The sequence below is a fragment of the Oncorhynchus keta genome, unplaced genomic scaffold, assembly GCF_023373465.1.
Source record: "Oncorhynchus keta strain PuntledgeMale-10-30-2019 unplaced genomic scaffold, Oket_V2 Un_contig_14990_pilon_pilon, whole genome shotgun sequence".
Lineage (NCBI taxonomy): Eukaryota > Metazoa > Chordata > Actinopteri > Salmoniformes > Salmonidae > Oncorhynchus > Oncorhynchus keta.
In genome coordinates this window covers 27,088-50,330 of record NW_026279066.1, presented here as the reverse complement: position 1 = coordinate 50,330, position 23,243 = coordinate 27,088, and the positions used below count along the sequence as shown (strand labels likewise).

Genomic DNA, 23,243 nt, shown 5'->3' with positions numbered 1-23,243 from the left:
ACGACGACGGTACAATTATCCATTCTACCACCAGACATTCTTCAAAGGACAACCCGGCCTCCCATCTACGACCAACCGATCGAAGCGCAGCTCAGAGTAAATATTCATTGCATTTTCCTTTTTTCAAATGGGCGGTAGTTTAGAATGCAATAGCATTTTGACTTTCAACAGTTCAGTATCTCTCATGAAAAGTTGAGAGTGGTCAACATAATGGCATATGGGATCCTTTATAGCAAAGATCCACCCCCCCTAGACGACATGACCAAACCACAGGTCTTAGGAACTTACACAAAGAAAGACTTTACTTCAGAGAGGAGTATCCCCTTGCCAGACAGAATTGGCTATACATTATCGTTCAGTTTGGTCTCCTAAACAAAGCTCTTATCTCGTCCTTGGTACAAAATGGTACCAAGACATTACCCCCACCCTATGATATATATCAAATTGTCATTTAGATACAACCACTTCTAAATACAACTAATCCTGGACAAGCTCACGGAGAGGAGAGTGAGGCTATAGGTCAAGATAGGAACAACAAAAGAGAGAGCATAGAATGATTCCAGACACGGCCATCCTCCTCTCCCCGATGGGAAAAGTAGGGAGTGACTGGCACACAGACACAGTGGAGCAAAAGATATGTTTACACATGATGACACCTTGACCTCTCCCCTCTCATGCGGCCCATGCAACTTAGTCCTGACAGAGAACAGATAACTGCCAATGGCCACCACTATAGTACAACAAAATACATTCTTATGAGAAATAACTCATAAGCATATCATGAAAATAAAACATCCTATCTATGTTAACCAACTAATTCTGATTCATCCCCAACAGGGGTCTCACAGGTCTGGGAGGGGGTCTCGCTGGTCTGGGAGGGGGTCTCGCTGATCTGGGAGGGGGTCTCGCAGGTCTGGGAGTGGGTCTCGCAGGTCTGGGAGTGGGTCTTGCAGGTCTGGGAGTGGGTCTTGCTTGTCTGGGCAGGGTGTCCATTGCAGTGTTGCTCCTGTGTGAGGTGCTGGGGCTACTGTTGCGGGTGACGTCCTTCAGGATCCTGGCAAAAGTTGGGATTGCTGCCTTGTAGAGGTGGACCTGGTCGTAAAGGCTGTTCAAGTCCAGGGTGGAGTGGTGGGCCAGGTAGACATCTGAGACACCTGTGTTAATGAGAGAATCACTGACATGATGTCAGCTGGTCCTTTTGTGGCAGGGCTGAAATTAAGTGGAAATGTTTTTTTTTTGTGGATTCAGTTCATTTGCATGGCAAAGAGGGACTTTGCAATTAATTGCAATTCATCTGATCACTCTTCATAACATTCTGGAGTATATGCAAATTGCCATCATACAAACTGAGGCAGCAGACTTTGTGAAAATTAATATTTGTGTCATTCTCAAAACCATGACTCTATGTGCGAAGTTTCAGATGGATAACTTGAAAAATGAGTGAACAAGAAGACTTTTAGTGTCAAGTCCCCAGGTATATTTGGGCAAATCGTGAAGAAGACATTCACATTCATATTCCATTTTTCTACAAGAATATCGTCAAATCTGTATACTTGGACTTTGATTCAGCTTTTCCAGTATTAGTAGACATATTATAAGTTCAACATTTACAAAACAACCCGTTTTTATAACTTCATAACTCTGAATATCCTTATAATGTTTGTCCAAAATGAAAAAGCATGCTGTCGTACTTAGAAGCTAGAAGGTTAGAAGCTACATTTTACGACACATACATGGTTTCCAGATACTCCCGTGAAGCCCAGCTCATTGGCTATCTAGCCAGCTTTGTTTGGCCCGATGCCAAAACTTATTTGACAAAGATACAGTTGTTCAAGTGACGACCGCCCGCGTCATCAGCGTGCCATGAAGGCGTCGCTCTCTGACCAAATATGGTGTCCCATAGGATATACTACACCCCTAAAGAAATAGTGATCTTGTTACCTTCTAGGATCTCTGATATGGTGTCCTATAGGATATACTACATCCCTAAAGAAATAGTGATCTTGTTACCTTCTAGGATCTCTGATATGGTGTCCTATAGGATATACTACATCCCTAAAGAAATAGTGATCTTGTTACCTTCTAGGATCTCTGATAGGGTGTCCTATAGGATATACTACATCCCTAATGATATAGTGATCTTGTTACCTTCTAGGATCTCTGATATGGTGTCCTATAGGATATACTACATCCCTAAAGAAATAGTGATCTTGTTACCTTCTAGGATCTCTGATATGGTGTCCTATAGGATATACTACATCCCTAAAGAAATAGTGATCTTGTTACTTTCTAGGATCTCTGATATGGTGTCCTATAGGATATACTACATCCCTAAAGAAATAGTGATCTTGTTACCTTCTAGGATCTCTGAGGAATAAATGCAAACGTGTTTTGACTCTTTCAAACAACGCTTAGGTTGAGATATTCACAGATTCCTTTGTTTGCAAATTGAACGAGTGGAAATATAAAATCAATCGTACGTGCTATATGGACCTTTTTAGGATCACTTCATGTTATCTCTGGGACCCTTTGGATGATAAATCAGAGCAATATTTCAGAATGTAAGTACACATTTCACTTTCAGAGGTGAATATATCAAACCTAAAGTGTTTTGTTGTTAGGAGCTCTCAAACAATAACATTGCATTTTTTTGCAGTAATAGCTACTGTAAATTGGACAGAACAGTTATATTAACAATAATTTAATAATTTAAGCTTTCAGCAGACACTTCTAAATCAAATTAAATCAAATAAAATTTTATTTGTCACATACACATGGTTAGCAGATGTTAATGCGAGTGTAGCGAAATGCTTGTGCTTCTAGTTCCGACAATGCAGTAATAACCAACAAGTAATCTAACTAACAATTCCAAAACTACTGTCTTATACACAGTGTAAGGGGATAAAGAATATGTACATAAAGATATATGAATGAGTGATGGTACAGAGCAGCATAGGCAAGATACAGTAGATGTATCGAGTACAGTATATACATATGAGATGAGTATGTAAACAAAGTGGCATAGTTAAAGTGGCTAGTGATACATGAATTACATAAGGATGCAGTCGATGATATAGAGTACAGTATATACGTATACATATGAGATGAATAATGTAGGGTATGTAAACATTATATTAGGGAGCATTGTTTAAAGTGGCTAGTGATATATTTTACATAATTTCCCATCAATTCCCATTATTAAAGTGGCTGGAGTTGAGTCAGTGTGTTGGCAGCAGCCACTCAATGTTAGTGGTCGCTGTTTAACAGTCTGATGGCCTTGAGATAGAAGCTGTTTTTCAGTCTCTCGGTCCCAGCTTTGATGCACCTGTACTGACCTCGCTTTCTGGATGATAGCGGGGTGAACAGGCAGTGGCTCTGGTGGTTGTTGTCCTTGATGATCTTTATGGCCTTCCTGTAACATCGGGTGGTGTAGGTGTCCTGGAGGGCAGGTAGTTTGCCCCCGGTGATGCGTTGTGCAGACCTCACTACCCTCTGGAGAGCCTTACGGTTGTGGGCGGAGCAGTTGCCGTACCAGGCAGTGATACAGCCCGCCAGGATGCTCTCGATTGTGCATCTGTAGAAGTTTGTGAGTGCTTTTGGTGACAAGCCAAATTTCTTCAGCCTCCTGAGGTTGAAGAGGCGCTGCTGCGCCTTCTTCACGACGCTGTCAGTGTGAGTGGACCAATTCAGTTTGTCTGTGATGTGTATGCCGAGGAACTTAAAACTTGCTACCCTCTCCACTACTGTTCCATCGATGTGGATAGGGGTGTTCCCTTTGCTGTTTCCTGAAGTCCACAATCATCTCCTTAGTTTTGTTGACGTTGATGGTGTTGAATGCCGAGCTGTAGTCGATGAACCCTCACCTCCTCCCTGTAGGCCGTCTCGTCGTTGTTGGTAATCAAGCCTACCACTGTTGTGTCGTCTGCAAACTTGATGATTGAGTTGGAGGCGTGCGTGGCCACGCAGTCGTGGGTGAACAGGGAGTACAGGAGAGGGCTCAGAACGCACCGTTCTGAGGTTCAGCGGCGTGGAGATGTTTTTGCCTACCCTCACCAGCTGGGGGCGGCCCGTCAGGAAGTCCAGTACCCAGTTGCACAGGGCGGGGTCGAGACCCAGGGTCTCGAGCTTGATGACGAGCTTGGAGGGTACTATGGTGTTGAATGCCGAGCTGTAGTCGATGAACAGCATTCTCACATAGGTATTCCTCTTGTCCAGATGGGTGAGGGCAGTGTGCAGTGTGGTTGAGATTGCATCGTCTGTGGACCTATTTGGGCGGTAAGCAAATTGGAGTGGGTCTAGGGTGTCAGGTAGGGTGGAGGTGATATGGTCCTTGACTCGTCTCTCAAAGCACTTCATGATGATGGAAGTGAGTGCTACTGGGCGGTCGTCGTTTAGCTCAGTTACCTTAGCTTTCTTGGGAACAGGAACAATGGCGGCCCTCTTGAACCATGTGGGAACAGCAGACTGGTATAGGGATTGATTGAATATGTCCGTAAACACACCGGCCAGCTGGTCTGCACATGCTCTGAGGGAGCGGCTGGGGATGCCGTCTGGGCCTGCAGCCTTGCGAGGGTTAACACGTTTAAATGTTTTACTCACCTCGGCTGCAGTGAAGGAGAGTCCGCATGTTTTCGTTGCAGGCCGTGTCAGTGGCACTGTATTGTCCTCAAAGCGGGCAAAAAGTTATTTAGTCTGCCTGGGAGCAAGACATCCTGGTCCGTGACTGGGCTGGTTTTGTTCTTGTAGTCCGTGATTGACTGTAGACCCTGCCACATACCTCTTGTGTCTGAGCCGTTGAATTGAGATTCTACTTTGTCTCTATACTGACGCTTAGCTTGTTTAATAGCCTTGCGGAGGGAATAGTTACACTGTTTGTATTTGGTCATGTTACCAGACACCTTGCCCTGATTAAAAGCAGTGGTTCGCGCTTTCAGTTTCACGCGGATGCTGCCATCAATCCACGGTTTCTGGTTAGGGAATGTTTTAATCGTTGCTATGGGAACGACATCTTCAACGCACGTTCTAATGAACTCGCACACCGAATCAGCGTATTCGTCAATGTTGTTATCTGACGCAATACGAAATATATCCCAGTCCACGTGATGGAAGCAGTCTTGGAGTGTGGAATCAGCTTGGTCGGACCAGCGTTGGACAGACCTCAGCCTGGGAGCTTCTTGTTTTAGTTTCTGTCTGTAGGCAGGGATCAGCAAAATGGAGTCGTGGTCATCTTTTCTGAAAGGAGGGCGGGGGAGGGCCTTATATGCGTCTCGGAAGTTAGAATAACAATGATCCAGGATTTTTCCAGCCCTGGTTGCGCAATCGATATGCTGATACAATTTAGGGAGTCTTGTTTTCAGATTAGCCTTGTTAAAATCCCCAGCTACAATGAATGCAGCCTCAGGATGTATGGATTCCAGTTTGCAAAGAGTCAAATAAAGTTCGTTCGGAGCCATCGATGTGTCTGCTTTGGGGGAATATATACGGCTGTGATTATAATCGAAGAGAATTCTCTTGGTAGATTATGCGGTCGACATTTGATTGTGAGGAATTCTAAATCAGGTGAACAGAAGGATTTGAGTTCCTGTATGTTTCTATGATCACACTGTCACGCCTTGGTCATTGTATCTTGTGTTTTTGTTATATGTGTGGGTAGGCCAGGGTGTGACATGGGTTTATATGTTGTATTTCGTATTGGGGTTTGTATTAATTGGGAGTGTGTATTATTAGGGGTGTGTCTAGTTAGGCTTGGCTGCCTGAGGCGATTCCTAATTGGAGTCAGCTGATTCTCGTTGTCTCGGATTGGGAACCGTATTTAGGCAGCCTGAGTGCGCGTTGTATTTCGTGGGTGATTGTACCTGTCTTAGTGTTAGTCACCAGATAGGCTGTATTAGTTTCACTCGTTTGTTGTTTTTGTATTTTCAGTTATTTCATGTACCGCATTATTCTTCATTAAAAGTCATGAGTAACCTATACGCTGCATTTCGGTCTGACTCTCTACAAACAACAGACGAAGTTCATTACACACACCATGTCTCGTTAGCCATAAGGCATACGCCCCGCCCCTCTTCTTACCAGAAGGATGTTTGTTTCTGTCGGCGCAATGCGTGGAGAAACCCGCTGGCTGCACCGCCTCCGATAGCGTCTCTCCAGTGAGCCATGTTTCCGTGAAGCAAAGAACGTTACAGTCTCTGATGTCCCTCTGGAATGCTACCCTTGCTCGGATTTCATCAACCTTGTTGTCAAGAGACTGGACATTGGCGAGAAGAATGCTAGGGAGTGGTGCACGATGTGCCCGTCTCCGGGGTCTGACCAGAAGACCGCCTCGTTTCCCTCTTTTATGGAGTCGTTTTTTTGGGTCGCGGGCTGGGAGCCATTCCGTTGTCCTGGTTGAAATGCAGAACACAGGATCGCTCAGCGAAAATCATATTCTTGGTCGTACTGGTGAGTTGACGCTGATCTTATATTCAGTAGTTCTTCTCGACTGTATGTAATGAAACCTAAGATGACCTGGGGTACTAATGTAAGAAATAACACGTAAAAAAACAAAAAACTGCATAGTTTCCTAGAACGCGAAGCGAGGCGGCCATCTCTGTCGGCGCCGGAAGTGTCTCTCTATGTACCGACATTTGTTGTTACTTTAAAATCTGCGGTCTTGACACAATGCGCTGCATGATTTACAACTGTCCTGTTGACGGAACGCCGAACCTTATACATGTGGTTCTGTATTGTAATGACCTCTCCACAGGGATAGGGGATTCAAAGGCAGCTCTCACTTCAAACTTCAGTGCTAATTGCAGTTGCAGCCAGGTCTGTTCTGTCCTAGCAGCTTGGTTGCTTAGTAGCTTTACTTAAAATAAACTTAAGGATCCGCCCCTTTTCCCAATTTTCGCCTGAAATGACATACTCAAATCTAACTGCCTGTAGCTCAGGCCCTGATGCAAGGATATGCATATTCTTGGTACCATTTGAAAGGGAACGTGGAAATGTGAAAGAAATGTATGAGAATATAACACAATAGATCTGGTAAAAGATAATAAAAGATAATACAAATAAATACAATAAAACTTTCTTTTGGATTCTTTTTTGTACCATCATCTTTGAAATGCAAGAGAAAGGCCATAATGTATTATTCCAGCCCAGGTGCAATATACATTTTGGCCACTAGATGGAAGTGTATGTGCAATGTTTTAAGCTGATCCAATGTATCATTGCATGTCTGTTCAAAATGTTGTATCAAGATTGCCCAAATATGCCTAATTTCATTATTAATAACTTTTTATGTTAAAAATTGTGCTCCTCAAACAATAGCATGGTATTCTTTCAGTGTAATAGCTACTGTAAATTAGACAGTGCAGTTAGATTAACAAGAATTTAAGCTTTCTGCCAATATCAGATATGTCTATGTCCTGGGAAATGTTCTTGTTACTTACAACCTCATGCTAATCGCATAAGCCTAAGTTAGCTCAACCTCATGCTAATCGCATAAGCCTATGTTAGCTCAACCTCATGCTAATCGCACAAGCCTATGTTAGCTCAACCTCATGTTAATCGCATAAGCCTACGTTAGCTCAACCTCATGCTAATCGCATAAGCCTATGTTAGCTCAACCTCATGTTAATCGCATAAGCCTATGTTAGCTCAACCTCATGCTAATCGCATAAGCCTAAGTTAGCTCAACCTCATGCTAATCGCAATTGCCTAAGTTAGCTCAACCTCATGCTAATCGCATAAGCCTAAGTTAGCTCAACCTCTCTCTCTCTATTCTCTCTCTCTCTCTCTCTCTCTCTCTCTCTCTCCCTCTCTCTCTCTCCTCCCTCTCTCTCTCTCTCCTCTCTCTATCTCTCTCTCTCTCTCTCTCTCTCTCTCGCCTCTCTCTCTCTCTCGCCCTCTCTCTCTCTCTCTCTCTCGCCCTCTCTCTCTCTCTCTCTCTCTCTCTCTCTCTCTCTCCTCTCTCTCTCTCTCTCTCTCTCTCTCTCTCGCCCTCTCTCTCTCTCTCTCTCTGCCCTCTCTCTCTCTCTCTCGCCCCTCTCTCTCTCTCTCTCTCTCTCTCTCTCTCTCTCTCTCTCCTCTCTCTCTCTCTCTCTCTCTCTCTCTCTCTCTCTCTCTCTCTCTCTCTCTCTCGCCCTCTCTCTCTCTCTCTCTATGTATCCTCCTGTCAGGCCAAAGTGACAGCCAACAATGATATGAACCAAACCTACTCTGTCTTCTACATACCCAAGGTCACTGGGATGCACAAGGTACACTTTCTGTTCTATCCCTACCCTAACCTTAACCCTTTTTCCTAACCTAACCTTAACCCTTATTCCTACCCTAACCTGCCTTAACCCTTATTCCTAACCTACCCTACCCTAACCTTAACCCCTATTCCTACCCTAACCTGCCTTAACCCTTATTCCTAACCTACCCTACCCTAACCTTAACCCTTTTTCCTAACCTAACCTTAACCCTTATTCCTACCCTAACCTGCCTTAACCCTTATTCCTAACCTACCCTACCCTAACCTTAACCCCTATTCCTACCCTAACCTGCCTTAACCCTTATTCCTAACCTACCCTACCCTAACCTTAACCCCTATTCCTACCCTAACCTGCCTTAACCCTTATTCCTAACCTACCCTACCCTAACCTTAACCCCTATTCCTACCCTACCCTACCCGAACCTACCTTAATCCTTATTCCTACCCTAACCTTAACGCTTATTCCTACCCTAACCTACCCGAACCTACCTTAACCCTTATTCCTACCCTAACCTTAACGCTTATTCCTACCCTAACCTATCTTAACCCTAATTCCTACCCTACCCTACCCTACCCGAACCTTAACCCTTAATCCTACCCTAACCTACCCTAACCTACCTTAACCCTTATTCCTCCACTAACCTTAACCCATGTTCCTAACCTACCCTAACCTAACCTTAACCCTTATTCCTAACCTAACCTAACCTACCCAAAGCTTAACCCTTACTCCTAACGTAACCTACTCCTCTAACCTATATTTCTAACCTACCCTAACCTTAGCCCTTATTCCTAACCTAACCTAAATTTAAACATTATTCCTAACTGACCTAAACATACCTAACCTTAACCCTTAGTCCTACCCTAACCTTAGCCCTTATTCCTAACCTAACCTAAATTTAACCATTATTCCTAACCTTAACCCTTACTCCTAACGTAATCGACACTACACTAACCTTAACCCTTAATCCTACCCTAACCTACCCTAACCTACCTTAACCCTTATTCCTCCACTAACCTTAACCCTTATTCCTAACCTAACCTAACCTACCCAAAGCTTAACCCTTACTCCTAACGTAACCTACTCTAACCTATATTTCTAACCTACCCTAACCTTAACCCTTATTCCTCCACTAACCTTAACCCATGTTCCTAACCTACCCTAACCTAACCTTAACCCTTATTCCTAACCTAACCTAACCTACCCAAACCTTAACCCTTACTCCTAACGTAACCTACTCTAACCTATATTTCTAACCTACCCTAACCTTAATCCTTATTCATAACTTAAATGAACCTACAGTAACCTTAAACATGATTCCTAACTGACCTAAACATACCTAACCTTAACCCTTAGTCCTACCCTAACCTTAGCCCTTATTCCTAACCTAACCTAAATTTAACCATTATTCCTAACCTTAACCCTTACTCCTAACGTAATCGACACTAACCCTAACCCTAACCCTAACCCTAACCCTAACCCTAACCCTAACCCTAACCTAACCCTAACCCTAACCCTAACCCTAACCCTAACCCTAACCCTATTCCTAACTGACCTAAACATACCTAACCCAAACCCTTAGTCCTACCCTAACCTTAACCCTTATTCCTAACCTAACCTAAATTTAACCATTATTCCTAACCTTAACCCTTACTCCTAACGTTAAATGAACACTACACTAACCTTAACCCTTAATCCTCACCTAACCTACCCTAACCTACCTTAACCCTTATTCCTCCACTAACCTTAACCCATGTTCCTAACCTAACCCTAACCTAACCTTTAACCCTTATTCCTAACGTAACCTAGTCTAACCTATATTTCTAACCATTATTCCTAACCTTAATCCTTATTCATAAGTTAAATGAACCTACAGTAACCTTAAACATTATTCCGAAATCACTAAACATACCTAACCTAACCCTTAGTCCTACCCTAACCTTAGCCCTTATTCCTAACCTAACCTAAATTTAACCATTATTCCTAACCTTAACCCTTAGTCCTAACCTAACCTAAATTTAACCATTATTCCTAACCTTAGCCCTTATTCCTAACCTAACCTAAATTTAACCATTATTCCTAACCTTAACCCGTATTCCTTCCCTACCCTAAATGTAACCTGATTCCTAACCTAACCTCACCTCACCTGACCTACCCTAACCTTAAACCTTAATCCTAACCTAACCTACCCTAACCTAACCCTAATGTTGGTAGGTATCCCCCTTAACCCAAACTCTACATGACATTCTGTGTATTATTACCAGGTGATGGTGTTGTTGGGTAACAGTGTGTATTATTACCAGGTGATGGTGTTGTTTGGTAACAGTGTGTATTATTACCAGGTGATGGTGTTGTTTGGTAACAGTGTGTATTATTACCAGGTGATGGTGTTGTTTGGTAACAGTGTGTATTATTACCAGGTGATGGTGTTGTTTGGTAACAGTGTGTATTATTACCAGGTGATGGTGTTGTTTGGTAACAGTGTGTATTATTACCAGGTGATGGTGTTGTTGGGTAACAGTGTGTATTATTACCAGGTGATGGTGTTGTTTGGTAACAGTGTGTATTATTACCAGGTGATGGTGTTGTTTGGTAACAGTGTGTATTATTACCAGGTGATGGTGTTGTTTGGTAACAGTGTGTATTATTACCAGGTGATGGTGTTGTTTGGTAACAGTGTGTATTATTACCAGGTGATGGTGTTGTTTGGTAACAGTGTGTATTATTACCAGGTGATGGTGTTGTTTGGTAACAGTGTGTATTATTACCAGGTGATGGTGTTGTTTGGTAACAGTGTGTATTATTACCAGGTGATGGTGTTGTTTGGTAACAGTGTGTATTATTACCAGGTGATGGTGTTTTTGGTAACAGTGTGTATTATTACCAGGTGATGGTGTTGTTGGGTAACAGTGTGTATTATTACCAGGTGACGGTGTTGTCTGGTAACAGTGTGTATTATTACCAGGTGATGGTGTTGTTTGGTAACAGTGTGTATTATTACTAGGTGATGGTGTTGTTTGGTAACAGTGTGTATTATTACCAGGTGATGGTGTTGTTTGGTAACAGTGTGTATTATTACCAGGTGATGGTGTTGTTTGGTAACAGTGTGTATTATTACCAGGTGATGGTGTTGTTTGGTAACAGTGTGTATTATTACCAGGTGATGGTGTTGTTGGGTAACAGTGTGTATTATTACCAGGTGATGGTGTTGTTTGGTAACAGTGTGTATTATTACCAGGTGATGGTGTTGTTTGGTAACAGTGTGTATTATTACCAGGTGATGGTGTTGTTTGGTAACAGTGTGTATTATTACCAGGTGATGGTGTTGTTTGGTAACAGTGTGTATTATTACTAGGTGATGGTGTTGTTTGGTAACAGTGTGTATTATTACTAGGTGATGGTGTTGTTTGGTAACAGTGTGTATTATTACCAGGTGATGGTGTTGTTTGGTAACAGTGTGTATTATTACCAGGTGATGGTGTTGTTTGGTAACAGTGTGTATTATTACCAGGTGATGGTGTTGTTTGGTAACAGTGTGTATTATTACCAGGTGATGGTGTTGTTTGGTAACTGTGTTTTACCAGGTGATGGTGTTGTTGGGTAACAGTGTGTATTATTACTAGGTGATGGTGTTGTTTGGTAACAGTGTGTATTATTACCAGGTGATGGTGTTGTTTGGTAACAGTGTGTATTATTACCAGGTGATGGTGTTGTTTGGTAACAGTGTGTATTATTACCAGGTGATGGTGTTGTTTGGTAACAGTGTGTATTATTACCAGGTGATGGTGTTGTTTGGTAACTCTGTGTATTATTACCAGGTGATGGTGTTGTTTGGTAACAGTGTGTATTATTACCAGGTGATGGTGTTGTTGGGTAACAGTGTGTATTATTACTAGGTGATGGTGTTGTTTGGTAACAGTGTGTATTATTACCAGGTGATGGTGTTGTTTGGTAACAGTGTGTATTATTACCAGGTGATGGTGTTGTTTGGTAACAGTGTGTATTATTACCAGGTGATGGTGTTGTTTGGTAACAGTGTGTATTATTACCAGGTGATGGTGTTGTTTGGTAACTGTGTTTTACCAGGTGATGGTGTTGTTGGGTAACAGTGTGTATTATTACTAGGTGATGGTGTTGTTTGGTAACAGTGTGTATTATTACCAGGTGATGGTGTTGTTTGGTAACAGTGTGTATTATTACCAGGTGATGGTGTTGTTGGGTAACAGTGTGTATTATTACCAGGTGATGGTGTTGTTTGGTAACTGTGTTTTACCAGGTGATGGTGTTGTTTGGTAACAGTGTGTATTATTACCAGGTGATGGTGTTGTTTGGTAACAGTGTGTATTATTACCAGGTGATGGTGTTGTTTGGTAACAGTGTGTATTATTACCAGGTGATGGTGTTGTTTGGTAACAGTGTGTATTATTACCAGGTGATGGTGTTGTTTGGTAAGAGAGTGTATTATTACTAGGTGATGGTGTTGTTGGGTAACAGTGTGTATTATTACCAGGTGATGGTGTTGTTGGGTAACAGTGTGTATTATTACTAGGTGATGGTGTTGTTTGGTAACAGTGTGTATTATTACCAGGTGATGGTGTTGTTGGGTAACAGTGTGTATTATTACCAGGTGATGGTGTTGTTTGGTAACAGTGTGTATTATTACCAGGTGATGGTGTTGTTTGGTAACTGTGTTTTACCAGGTGATGGTGTTGTTTGGTAACAGTGTGTATTATTACCAGGTGATGGTGTTGTTTGGTAACAGTGTGTATTATTACCAGGTGATGGTGTTGTTTGGTAACAGTGTGTATTATTACTAGGTGATGGTGTTGTTTGGTAACAGTGTGTATTATTACCAGGTGATGGTGTTGTTTGGTAACAGTGTGTATTATTACCAGGTGATGGTGTTGTTGGGTAACAGTGTGTATTATTACCAGGTGATGGTGTTGTTTGGTAACAGTGTGTATTATTACCAGGTGATGGTGTTGTTTGGTAACAGTGTGTATTATTACCAGGTGATGGTGTTGTTGGGTAACAGTGTGTATTATTACCAGGTGATGGTGTTGTTTGGTAACAGTGTGTATTATTACCAGGTGATGGTGTTGTTTGGTAACAGAGTGTATTATTACTAGGTGATGGTGTTGTTGGGTAACAGTGTGTATTATTACCAGGTGATGGTGTTGTTGGGTAACAGTGTGTATTATTACTAGGTGATGGTGTTGTTGGGTAACAGTGTGTATTATTACTAGGTGATGGTGTTGTTTGGTAACAGTGTGTATTATTACTAGGTGATGGTGTTGTTTGGTAACAGTGTGTATTATTACCAGGTGATGGTGTTGTTGGGTAACAGTGTGTATTATTACCAGGTGATGGTGCTGTTTGGTAACAGTGTGTATTATTACCAGGTGATGGTGTTGTTTGGTAACAGTGTGTATTATTACTAGGTGATGGTGTTGTTTGGTAACAGTGTGTATTATTACCAGGTGATGGTGCTGTTTGGTAACAGTGTGTATTATTACTAGGTGATGGTGTTGTTTGGTAACAGTGTGTATTATTACTAGGTGATGGTGTTGTTTGGTAACAGTGTGTATTATTACCAGGTGATGGTGCTGTTCGGTAACTCTGTGTTTTACTAGGTGATGGTGCTGTTTGATAACAGTGTGTATTATTACCAGGTGACGGTGTTGTCTGGTAACAGTGTGTATTATTACCAGGTGATGGTGTTGTTTGGTAACAGTGTGTATTATTACCAGGTGATGGTGTTGTTTGGTAACAGTGTGTATTATTACCAGGTGATGGTGTTGTTTGGTAACAGTGTGTATTATTACCAGGTGATGGTGTTGTTTGGTAACAGTGTGTATTATTACCAGGTGATGGTGTTGTTTGGTAACAGTGTGTATTATTACCAGGTGATGGTGTTGTTTGGTAACAGTGTGTATTATTACCAGGTGATGGTGTTGTTTGGTAACAGTGTGTATTATTACTAGGTGATGGTGCTGTTCGGTAACTCTGTGTTTTACTAGGTGATGGTGTTGTTTGGTAACAGTGTGTATTATTACCAGGTGATGGTGTTGTTTGGTAACAGTGTGTATTATTACCAGGTGATGGTGTTGTTTGGTAACAGTGTGTATTATTACCAGGTGATGGTGTTGTTTGGTAACAGTGTGTATTATTACCAGGTGATGGTGTTGTTTGGTAACAGTGTGTATTATTACCAGGTGATGGTGTTGTTTGGTAACAGTGTGTATTATTACCAGGTGATGGTGTTGTTTGGTAACAGTGTGTATTATTACCAGGTGATGGTGTTGTTTGGTAACAGTGTGTATTATTACTAGGTGATGGTGTTGTTTGGTAACAGTGTGTATTATTACTAGGTGATGGTGTTGTTTGGTAACAGTGTGTATTATTACCAGGTGATGGTGTTGTTTGGTAACAGTGTGTATTATTACTAGGTGATGGTGTTGTTTGGTAACAGTGTGTATTATTACCAGGTGATGGTGTTGTTTGGTAACAGTGTGTATTATTACCAGGTGATGGTGTTGTTGGGTAACAGTGTGTATTATTACTAGGTGATGGTGTTGTTGGGTAACAGTGTGTATTATTACTAGGTGATGGTGTTGTTGGGTAACAGTGTGTATTATTACCAGGTGATGGTGCTGTTGGGTAACAGTGTGTATTATTACCAGGTGATGGTGTTGTTGGGTAACAGTGTGTATTATTACTAGGTGATGGTGTTGTTTGGTAACAGTGTGTATTATTACTAGGTGATGGTGTTGTTTGGTAACAGTGTGTATTATTACCAGGTGATGGTGCTGTTCGGTAACTCTGTGTTTTACTAGGTGATGGTGCTGTTTGATAACAGTGTGTATTATTACCAGGTGACGGTGTTGTCTGGTAACAGTGTGTATTATTACCAGGTGATGGTGTTGTATGGTAACAGTGTGTATTATTACCAGGTGATGGTGTTGTTTGGTAACAGTGTGTATTATTACCAGGTGATGGTGTTGTTTGGTAACAGTGTGTATTATTACCAGGTGACGGTGTTGTTTGGTAACAGTGTGTATTATTACCAGGTGATGGTGTTGTTTGGTAACAGTGTGTATTATTACCAGGTGATGGTGTTGTCTGGTAACAGTGTGTATTATTACCAGGTGATGGTGTTGTTTGGTAACAGTGTGTATTATTACTAGGTGATGGTGCTGTTTGATAACAGTGTGTATTATTACCAGGTGATGGTGTTGTTTGGTAACAGTGTGTATTATTACCAGGTGATGGTGTTGTTGGGTAACAGTGTGTATTATTACCAGGTGATGGTGTTGTTTGGTAACAGTGTGTATTATTACCAGGTGATGGTGTTGTTTGGTAAGAGAGTGTATTATTACTAGGTGATGGTGTTGTTGGGTAACAGTGTGTATTATTACCAGGTGACGGTGTTGTTTGGTAACAGTGTGTATTATTACCAGGTGATGGTGTTGTTTGGTAACAGTGTGTATTATTACCAGGTGATGGTGTTGTTTGGTAACAGTGTGTATTATTACCAGGTGATGGTGTTGTTTGGTAACAGTGTGTATTATTACTAGGTGATGGTGTTGTTTGGTAACAGTGTGTATTATTACCAGGTGATGGTGTTGTTTGGTAACAGTGTGTATTATTACTAGGTGATGGTGTTGTTTGGTAACAGTGTGTATTATTACCAGGTGATGGTGTTGTTTGGTAACAGTGTGTATTATTACCAGGTGATGGTGTTGTTGGGTAACAGTGTGTATTATTACTAGGTGATGGTGTTGTTTGGTAACAGTGTGTATTATTACTAGGTGATGGTGTTGTTGGGTAACAGTGTGTATTATTACCAGGTGATGGTGTTGTTTGGTAACAGTGTGTATTATTACCAGGTGATGGTGTTGTCTGGTAACAGTGTGTATTATTACCAGGTGATGGTGTTGTTTGGTAACAGTGTGTATTATTACCAGGTGATGGTGTTGTTTGGTAACAGTGTGTATTATTACCAGGTGACGGTGTTGTTTGGTAACAGTGTGTATTATTACCAGGTGACGGTGTTGTTTGGTAACAGTGTGTATTATTACCAGGTGATGGTGTTGTTTGGTAACAGTGTGTATTATTACCAGGTGATGGTGTTGTTTGGTAAGAGAGTGTATTATTACTAGGTGATGGTGTTGTTGGGTAACAGTGTGTATTATTACCAGGTGACGGTGTTGTTTGGTAACAGTGTGTATTATTACCAGGTGATGGTGTTGTTTGGTAACAGTGTGTATTATTACCAGGTGATGGTGTTGTTTGGTAACAGTGTGTATTATTACCAGGTGATGGTGTTGTTTGGTAACAGTGTGTATTATTACTAGGTGATGGTGTTGTTTGGTAACAGTGTGTATTATTACCAGGTGATGGTGTTGTTTGGTAACAGTGTGTATTATTACTAGGTGATGGTGTTGTTTGGTAACAGTGTGTATTATTACCAGGTGATGGTGTTGTTTGGTAACAGTGTGTATTATTACCAGGTGATGGTGTTGTTTGGTAACAGTGTGTATTATTACTAGGTGATGGTGTTGTTGGGTAACAGTGTGTATTATTACTAGGTGATGGTGTTGTTGGGTAACAGTGTGTATTATTACCAGGTGATGGTGTTGTTTGGTAACAGTGTGTATTATTACCAGGTGATGGTGTTGTTTGGTAACAGTGTGTATTATTACTAGGTGATGGTGTTGTTGGGTAACAGTGTGTATTATTACCAGGTGATGGTGTTGTTTGGTAACAGTGTGTATTATTACCAGGTGACGGTGTTGTTTGGTAACAGTGTGTATTATTACCAGGTGACGGTGTCGTTTGGTAACTCTGTGTTTTACTAGGTGACGGTGCTGTTTGGTAACTCTGTGTTTTACTAGGTGATGGTGTTGTTTGGTAATTCTGTGTTTTACTCGGTGATGGTGCTGTTTGGTAACTCTGTGCTTTACTAGGTGATGGTGCTGTTTGGTAACTGTGTTTTACTAGGTGATGGTGTTGTTTGGTAACTGTGTTTTACCAGGTGACGGTGCTGTTTGCGGGGCTACACATCAATAAGTCTCCTTATGAGGTGGATGTGGGGATGGCTCAGGGAGACAGCAGTAAAGCTACAGCCCAGGGACCTGGACTAGAACCTGCTGGGAACATCGCCAATAAGACCACATACTTTGATGTCTACACCGCAGGTACCAACTGTTTTCTCAGCTATTGAACTCTGGGACTGTTTTAAAATCATCATTGGTCTCTTGCTGTTTCCTTCCTCTCTGGCAGCTCAGTTAGTAAGGATGACTGTATATTTGTCGCTTTTGGCTCCTTTCCCCACCGAGTCTTTGTTGGTTTATTCACCTCCAGCAACACCTCTCGCTTGCCCTCTACTTCAGCCTTGTTACGTGTGTTATGTGTATATATTGAGTCTACACTGAGTGGACAAAACATTAGGAACACCTGCACTTTCCATGACATAGACTGACTAGGTGAATCCAGGTGAAAGCTATGGTCCCTTTTTGATGTCACCTGTTAAATCCACGTCAATCAATGTAGATGAAAAGTCCATTCCTCAACGAATTGAGGCCAAAAAGGGGTTGCAACTCAATATTAGGAAAGTGTTCCTCATGCTTTGTACACTTAGTGTATATTTTATACTGCAGGAGAAGACACCACGATTCATACACATCAGTCCATTTCCTTTCCACTTCTTTAACAACAAAAAAAACATATACTATACAGTATATTGGTATGGTGATAAGGCTCTCTCTGTCTCCAGGTGCTAAGGCTCTCTCTGTCTCCAGGTGCTAAGGCTCTCTCTGTCTCCAGGTGCTAAGGCTCTCTCTGTCTCCAGGTGATAAGGCTCTCCCTGTCTCCAGGTGCTAAGGCTCTCCCTGTCTCCAGGTGCTAAGGCTCTCCCTGTCTCCAGGTGCTAAGGCTCTCGCTGTCTCCAGGTGATAAGGCTCTCTCTGTCTCCAGGTGATAAGGCTCTCCCTGTCTCCAGGTGCTAAGGCTCTCCCTGTCTCCAGGTGCTAAGGCTCTCTCTGTCTCCATGTGCTAAGGCTGTCTCTGTCTCCAGGTGCTAAGGCTCTCTCTGTCTCCAGGTGCTAAGGCTCTCCCTGTCTCCAGGTGCTAAGGCTCTCTCTGTCTCCAGGTGATAAGGCTCTCCCTGTCTCCAGGTGCTAAGGCTCTCTCTGTCTCCAGGTGCTAAGGCTCTCCCTGTCTCCAGGTGCTAAGGCTCTCTCTGTCTCCAGGTGCTAAGGCAATCTCTGTCTCCAGGTGCTAAGGCTCTCCCTGTCTCCAGGTGATAAGGCTCTCTCTGTCTCCAGGTGCTAAGGTTCTCTCTGTCTCCAGGTGCTAAGGCTCTCTCTCTGTCTCCAGGTGCTAAGGCTCTCTCTCTGTCTCCAGGTGCTAAGGCTCTCCCTGTCTCCAGGTGCTAAGGCTCTCTCTGTCTCCAGGTGCTAAGGTTCTCTCTGTCTCCAGGTGCTAAGGCTCTCTCTGTCTCCAGGTGCTAAGGCTCTCTCTGTCTCCAGGTGCTAAGGTTCTCTCTGTCTCCAGGTGATAAGGCTCTCTCTGTCTCCAGGTGCTAAGGTTCTCTCTGTCTCCAGGTGCTAAGGCTCTCTCTCTGTCTCCAGGTGCTAAGGCTCTCTCTCTGTCTCCAGGTGCTAAGGTTCTCTCTGTCTCCAGGTGCTAAAGCTCTCTCTGTCTCCAGGTGCTAAGGCTCTCTCTGTCTCCAGGTGATAAGGCTCTCTCTGTCTCCAGGTGCTAAGGCTCTCTCTGTCTCCAGGTGATAAGGCTCTCTCTGTCTCCAGGTGCTAAGGCTCTCTCTGTCTCCAGGTGCTAAGGCTCTCTCTGTCTCCAGGTGCTAAGGCTCTCTCTGTCTCCAGGTGATAAGGCTCTCCCTGTCTCCAGGTGCTAAGGCTCTCCCTGTCTCCAGGTGCTAAGGCTCTCTCTGTCTCCAGGTGCTAAGGCTCTCTCTGTCTCCAGATGCTGGTGTGGGAGAGGTGGAGGTGGTGATCATGGACCCAGCGGGTAAGAAGAACGTGGTGGTGAGTCAGATAGAGGATAAGGGCAACAGTTCGTACCGCTGCACCTACAAACCCACCCTGGAGGGGGCCCACACCATCTACGTTACCTTCGCTGGAGGACAAATCAGCAAGAGCCCCTTCACTGTGAACATAGGAGAGGGTGAGACAGGAGGGGGAGGGAGGGGAGGGGCAGATCGGCAAGAACCCCTTCACTGTCAAAATAGCAACACATGAAACCGAATTAGAAACAGTTTTTCTGTTTCCAATTCTAGTGTTTGTGTTTCTACTGTTTGTGTTTCTGGGGTTTCTTGTGTTTCATTTTCAAATTTTTCTGTTTCTAGTCTTTCTGTCTGTGGTGTTCCTTGCTATTATTTCTGTTTCTACTGTTTCTGTTTCTACTTCCAGTTTCTGTTTCTATTGTTCCTGTTTCTATTGTTTCTGTTTCTATTGTTCCTGTTTCTAGTGTTTCTGTTTCTATTGTTCCTGTTTCTAGTGTTTCTGTTTCTATTGTTCCTGCTTCTCGTGTTTCTGTTTCTATTGTTTCTGTTTCTCGTGTTTCTGTTTCTATTGTTTCTGTTTCTGTTTCTAGTGTTTATGTTTCTATTGTTTCTGTTTCTATTGTTTCTGTTTCTGTTTCTAGTGTTTATGTTTCTATTGTTTCTGTTTCTATTGTTCCTGTTTCTAGTGTTTCTGTTTCTAATGTTTCTGTTTCTATTGTTTCTGTTTCTGTCTCTAGTGTTTCTGTTTCTATTGTTTCTGTTTCTAGTGTTTCTGTTTCTATTGTTTATGTTTCTATTGTTCCTGTTTCTAGTGTTTCTGTTTCTATTGTTTCTGTTTCTATTGTTTCTGTTTCTGTCTCTAGGGTTTCTGTTTCTATTGTTTCTGTTTCTAGTGTTTCTGTTTCTGTCTCTAGTGTTTCTGTTTCTATTGTTTCTGTTTCTAGTGTTCCTGTTTCTAGTGTTTCTGTTTCTAGTGTTTCTGTTTCTATTGTTTCTGTTTCTATTGTTTCTGTTTCTATTGTTTCTGTTTCTAGTGTTTCTGTTGCTATTGTTTCTGTTTCTATTGTTTCTGTTTCTGTCTCTAGTGTTTCTGTTTCTATTGTTTCTGTTTCTAGTGTTTCTGTTTCTGTCTCTATTGTTTCTGTTTCTAGTGTTTCTGTTTCTATTGTTTCTGTTTCTATTGTTTCTGTTTCTGCTTCTATTGTTTCTGTTTCTAGTGTTCCTGTTTCTAGTGTTTCTGTTTCTAGTGTTTCTGTTTCTATTGTTTCTGTTTCTATTGTTTCTGTTTCTATTGTTTCTGTTTCTATTGTTTCTGTTTCTATTGTTTCTGTTTCGAGTGTTTCTGTTTATATTGTTTCTGTTTCTATTGTTTCTGTTTCTGTCTCTAGTGTTTCTGTTTCTATTGTTTCTGTTTCTAGTGCTTCTGTCTCTAGTGTTTCTGTTTCTATTGTTTCTGTTTCTGTCTCTAGTGTTTCTGTTTCTATTGTTTCTGTTTCTATTGTTCCTGTTTCTAGTGTTTCTGTTTCTATTGTTTCTGTTTCTATTGTTTCTGTTTCTGCTTCTATTGTTTCTGTTTCTAGTGTTCCTGTTTCTAGTGTTTCTGTTTCTATTGTTCCTGTTTCGAGTGTTTCTGTTGCTATTGTTTCTGTTTCTATTGTTTCTGTTTCTGTCTCTAGTGTTTCTGTTTCTATTGTTTCTGTTTCTAGTGCTTCTGTTTCTAATGTTTCTGTTTCTATTGTTTCTGTTTCTGTCTCTAGTGTTTCTGTTTCTATTGTTTCTGTTTCTATTGTTCCTGTTTCTAGTGTTTCTGTTTCTATTGTTTCTGTTTCTATTGTTTCTGTTTCTGCTTCTATTGTTTCTGTTTCTAGTGTTCCTGTTTCTAGTGTTTCTGTTTCTATTGTTTCTGTTTCTATTGTTTCTGTTTCTATTGTTTCTGTTTCTATTGTTTCTGTTTCTATTGTTCCTGTTTCGAGTGTTTCTGTTTATATTGTTTCTGTTTCTATTGTTTCTGTTTCTGTCTCTAGTGTTTCTGTTTCTATTGTTTCTGTTTCTATTGTTTCTGTTTCTGTCTCTAGTGTTTCTGTCTCTAGTGTTTCTGTTTCTAGTGTTTCTGTCTCTAGTGTTTCTGTTTCTATTGTTTCTGTTTCTAGTGTTTCTGTTTCTATTGTTTCTGTTTCTGTTTCTAGTGTTTCTGTTTCTAGTGTTTCTGTTTCTATTGTTTCTGTTTCTATGGTTTCTGTTTCTAGTGTTTCCGTTTCTAGTGTTTCTGTCTCTAGTGTTTCTGTTTCTATTGTTTCTGTTTCCGACTCTAGTGTTTCTGTTTCTGGTGTTTACACAACTTTTCTGTCTGTTTGTTATATTCTCTCCCTCTCCTCCTTTCTCCTGTCTGACTGTTCATTCACTTGCTCTTTCTCTCTGGATGATTCTGCGTTCCCTGGTCTCTTCTCACTCTCTCTGTCTCTCCCCCTGCTATCTCTCTTTCTCTCCCCTCTACTCTGATCTCTCTCTCTGTCTCTCCCCCTGCTATCTCTCTCTGTCTCTCCCCCTGCTATCTCTCTCTGTCTCTCCCCCTGCTATCTCTCTCTGTCTCTCCCTCTGCTATCTCTCTTTCTCTCTCCCTCTACTCTGATCTCTCTCCCCCTGCTATCTCTCTTTCTCTCTCCCTCTACTCTGATCTCTCTCTCTTCCTCTCTACTCTGATCTCTCTCTCCCTCTACTCTGATCTCTCTCTCTGTCTCTCCCCCTGCTATATCTCTTTCTCTCTCCCTCTACTCTGATCTCTCTCTCTTCCTCTCTACTCTGATCTCTCTCTCTGTCTCTCCCCCTGCTATCTCTCTCTTCCTCTCTACTTTGATCTCTCTCTCCCTCTACTCTGATCTCTCTCTCTCTGTCTCTCCCCCTGCTATCTCTCTTTCTCTCTCCCTCTACTCTGATCTCTCTCTCTGTCTCTCCCCCTGCTATCTCTCTGTCTCTCCCCCTGCTATCTCTCTGTCTCTCCCCCTCTACTCTGATCTCTTTCTCTTTCTCTCTACTCTGATCTCTCTCTCTTTCTCTCTACTCTGATCTCTCTCTCCCTCTCTCTCTTTCTAGAAAGACGGAGGGATGGTATCTCTTCTCTCTCGGGAGCAGCTTCTTCCTTTTACTGTCCTCACTTCATGGGATCGCTCTCGGGAACTAGACTCTCTCTCTCTCTCTTTCTCTCTCTCTGTCTTGGTCTTGGTCTCTCTCTGCGTCTCTCTCTCTCTCTGTCTCTCTCTCTCTCTCTCTGTCTCTCTCTCTGTGTCTCTCTCTCTCTCTGTCTCTCTCTCTGCGTCTCTCTCTCGATCTCCTGGTAGTTGTTGTCCTCATCCTTCAGTTTCTATTCAAACTATGTGTTCAATTCTATGTATTAAATTCTAAACCCTCCCACCGCCCACCCCTTCTCCAGCTTGTAACCCCAGCCTGGTTCGGGCTAAGGGGCGTGGTCTCCAGCCTAAAGGCCTCAGGGTTAAAGAGACAGCTGACTTCAGAGTCTTCACTAAAGGAGCTGGGACAGGAGAACTCAAAGTCACCATCAAGGGCCCCAGTGAGTCTACTCCACTACCCAGCAGTCTATATATTTAATAAACTACACTACCCAGCAGCCTCTCTGTTTTATAAACTACACTACCCAGCAGCCTCTCTGTTTTATAAATGACACTGTACAGCAGGCCCTCTGTTTTATAAACTACACTACCCATTGTCTTTTTGCTGTTTACACTACTTGTGTTCAGATCTGAAGGGTCTGGATAGATATACACGGTGTAGTGGTAAAGTTTCCACCATATTGCTTCTACCTAACAGCTCTGCAAACACTGAAATATCTCTCTCTCTCTCTCTCTCTCTCTCTCTCTCTCTCTCTCTCTGTCTCTGTCTATCTATCTATCTATCTATCTATCTATCTATCTATCTATCTATCTCTCTCTCTCTCTCTCTCTCTCTCTCTCTCTCTCTCTCTCTCTGTC

General features: G+C 42.1%; 1 protein-coding gene across 1 annotated transcript in view; it reads left to right on the top strand.

Moving 5' to 3' along the window:
- LOC118382380 (filamin-A-like) overlaps positions 1-23,031 on the top strand; it is a 34,791-nt gene extending 11,760 nt beyond the window's left edge. Inside the window, exons 5-9 of the mRNA XM_052502069.1 lie at positions 8,160-8,237; positions 17,272-17,434; positions 19,236-19,421; positions 22,688-22,825; positions 23,021-23,031. Of these exons, the coding sequence (XP_052358029.1) occupies positions 8,160-8,237; positions 17,272-17,434; positions 19,236-19,421; positions 22,688-22,825; positions 23,021-23,031 (576 nt within the window). The remainder of the gene's footprint in view (positions 1-8,159; positions 8,238-17,271; positions 17,435-19,235; positions 19,422-22,687; positions 22,826-23,020) is intronic.
- Positions 23,032-23,243: the final 212 nt, after the last annotated feature.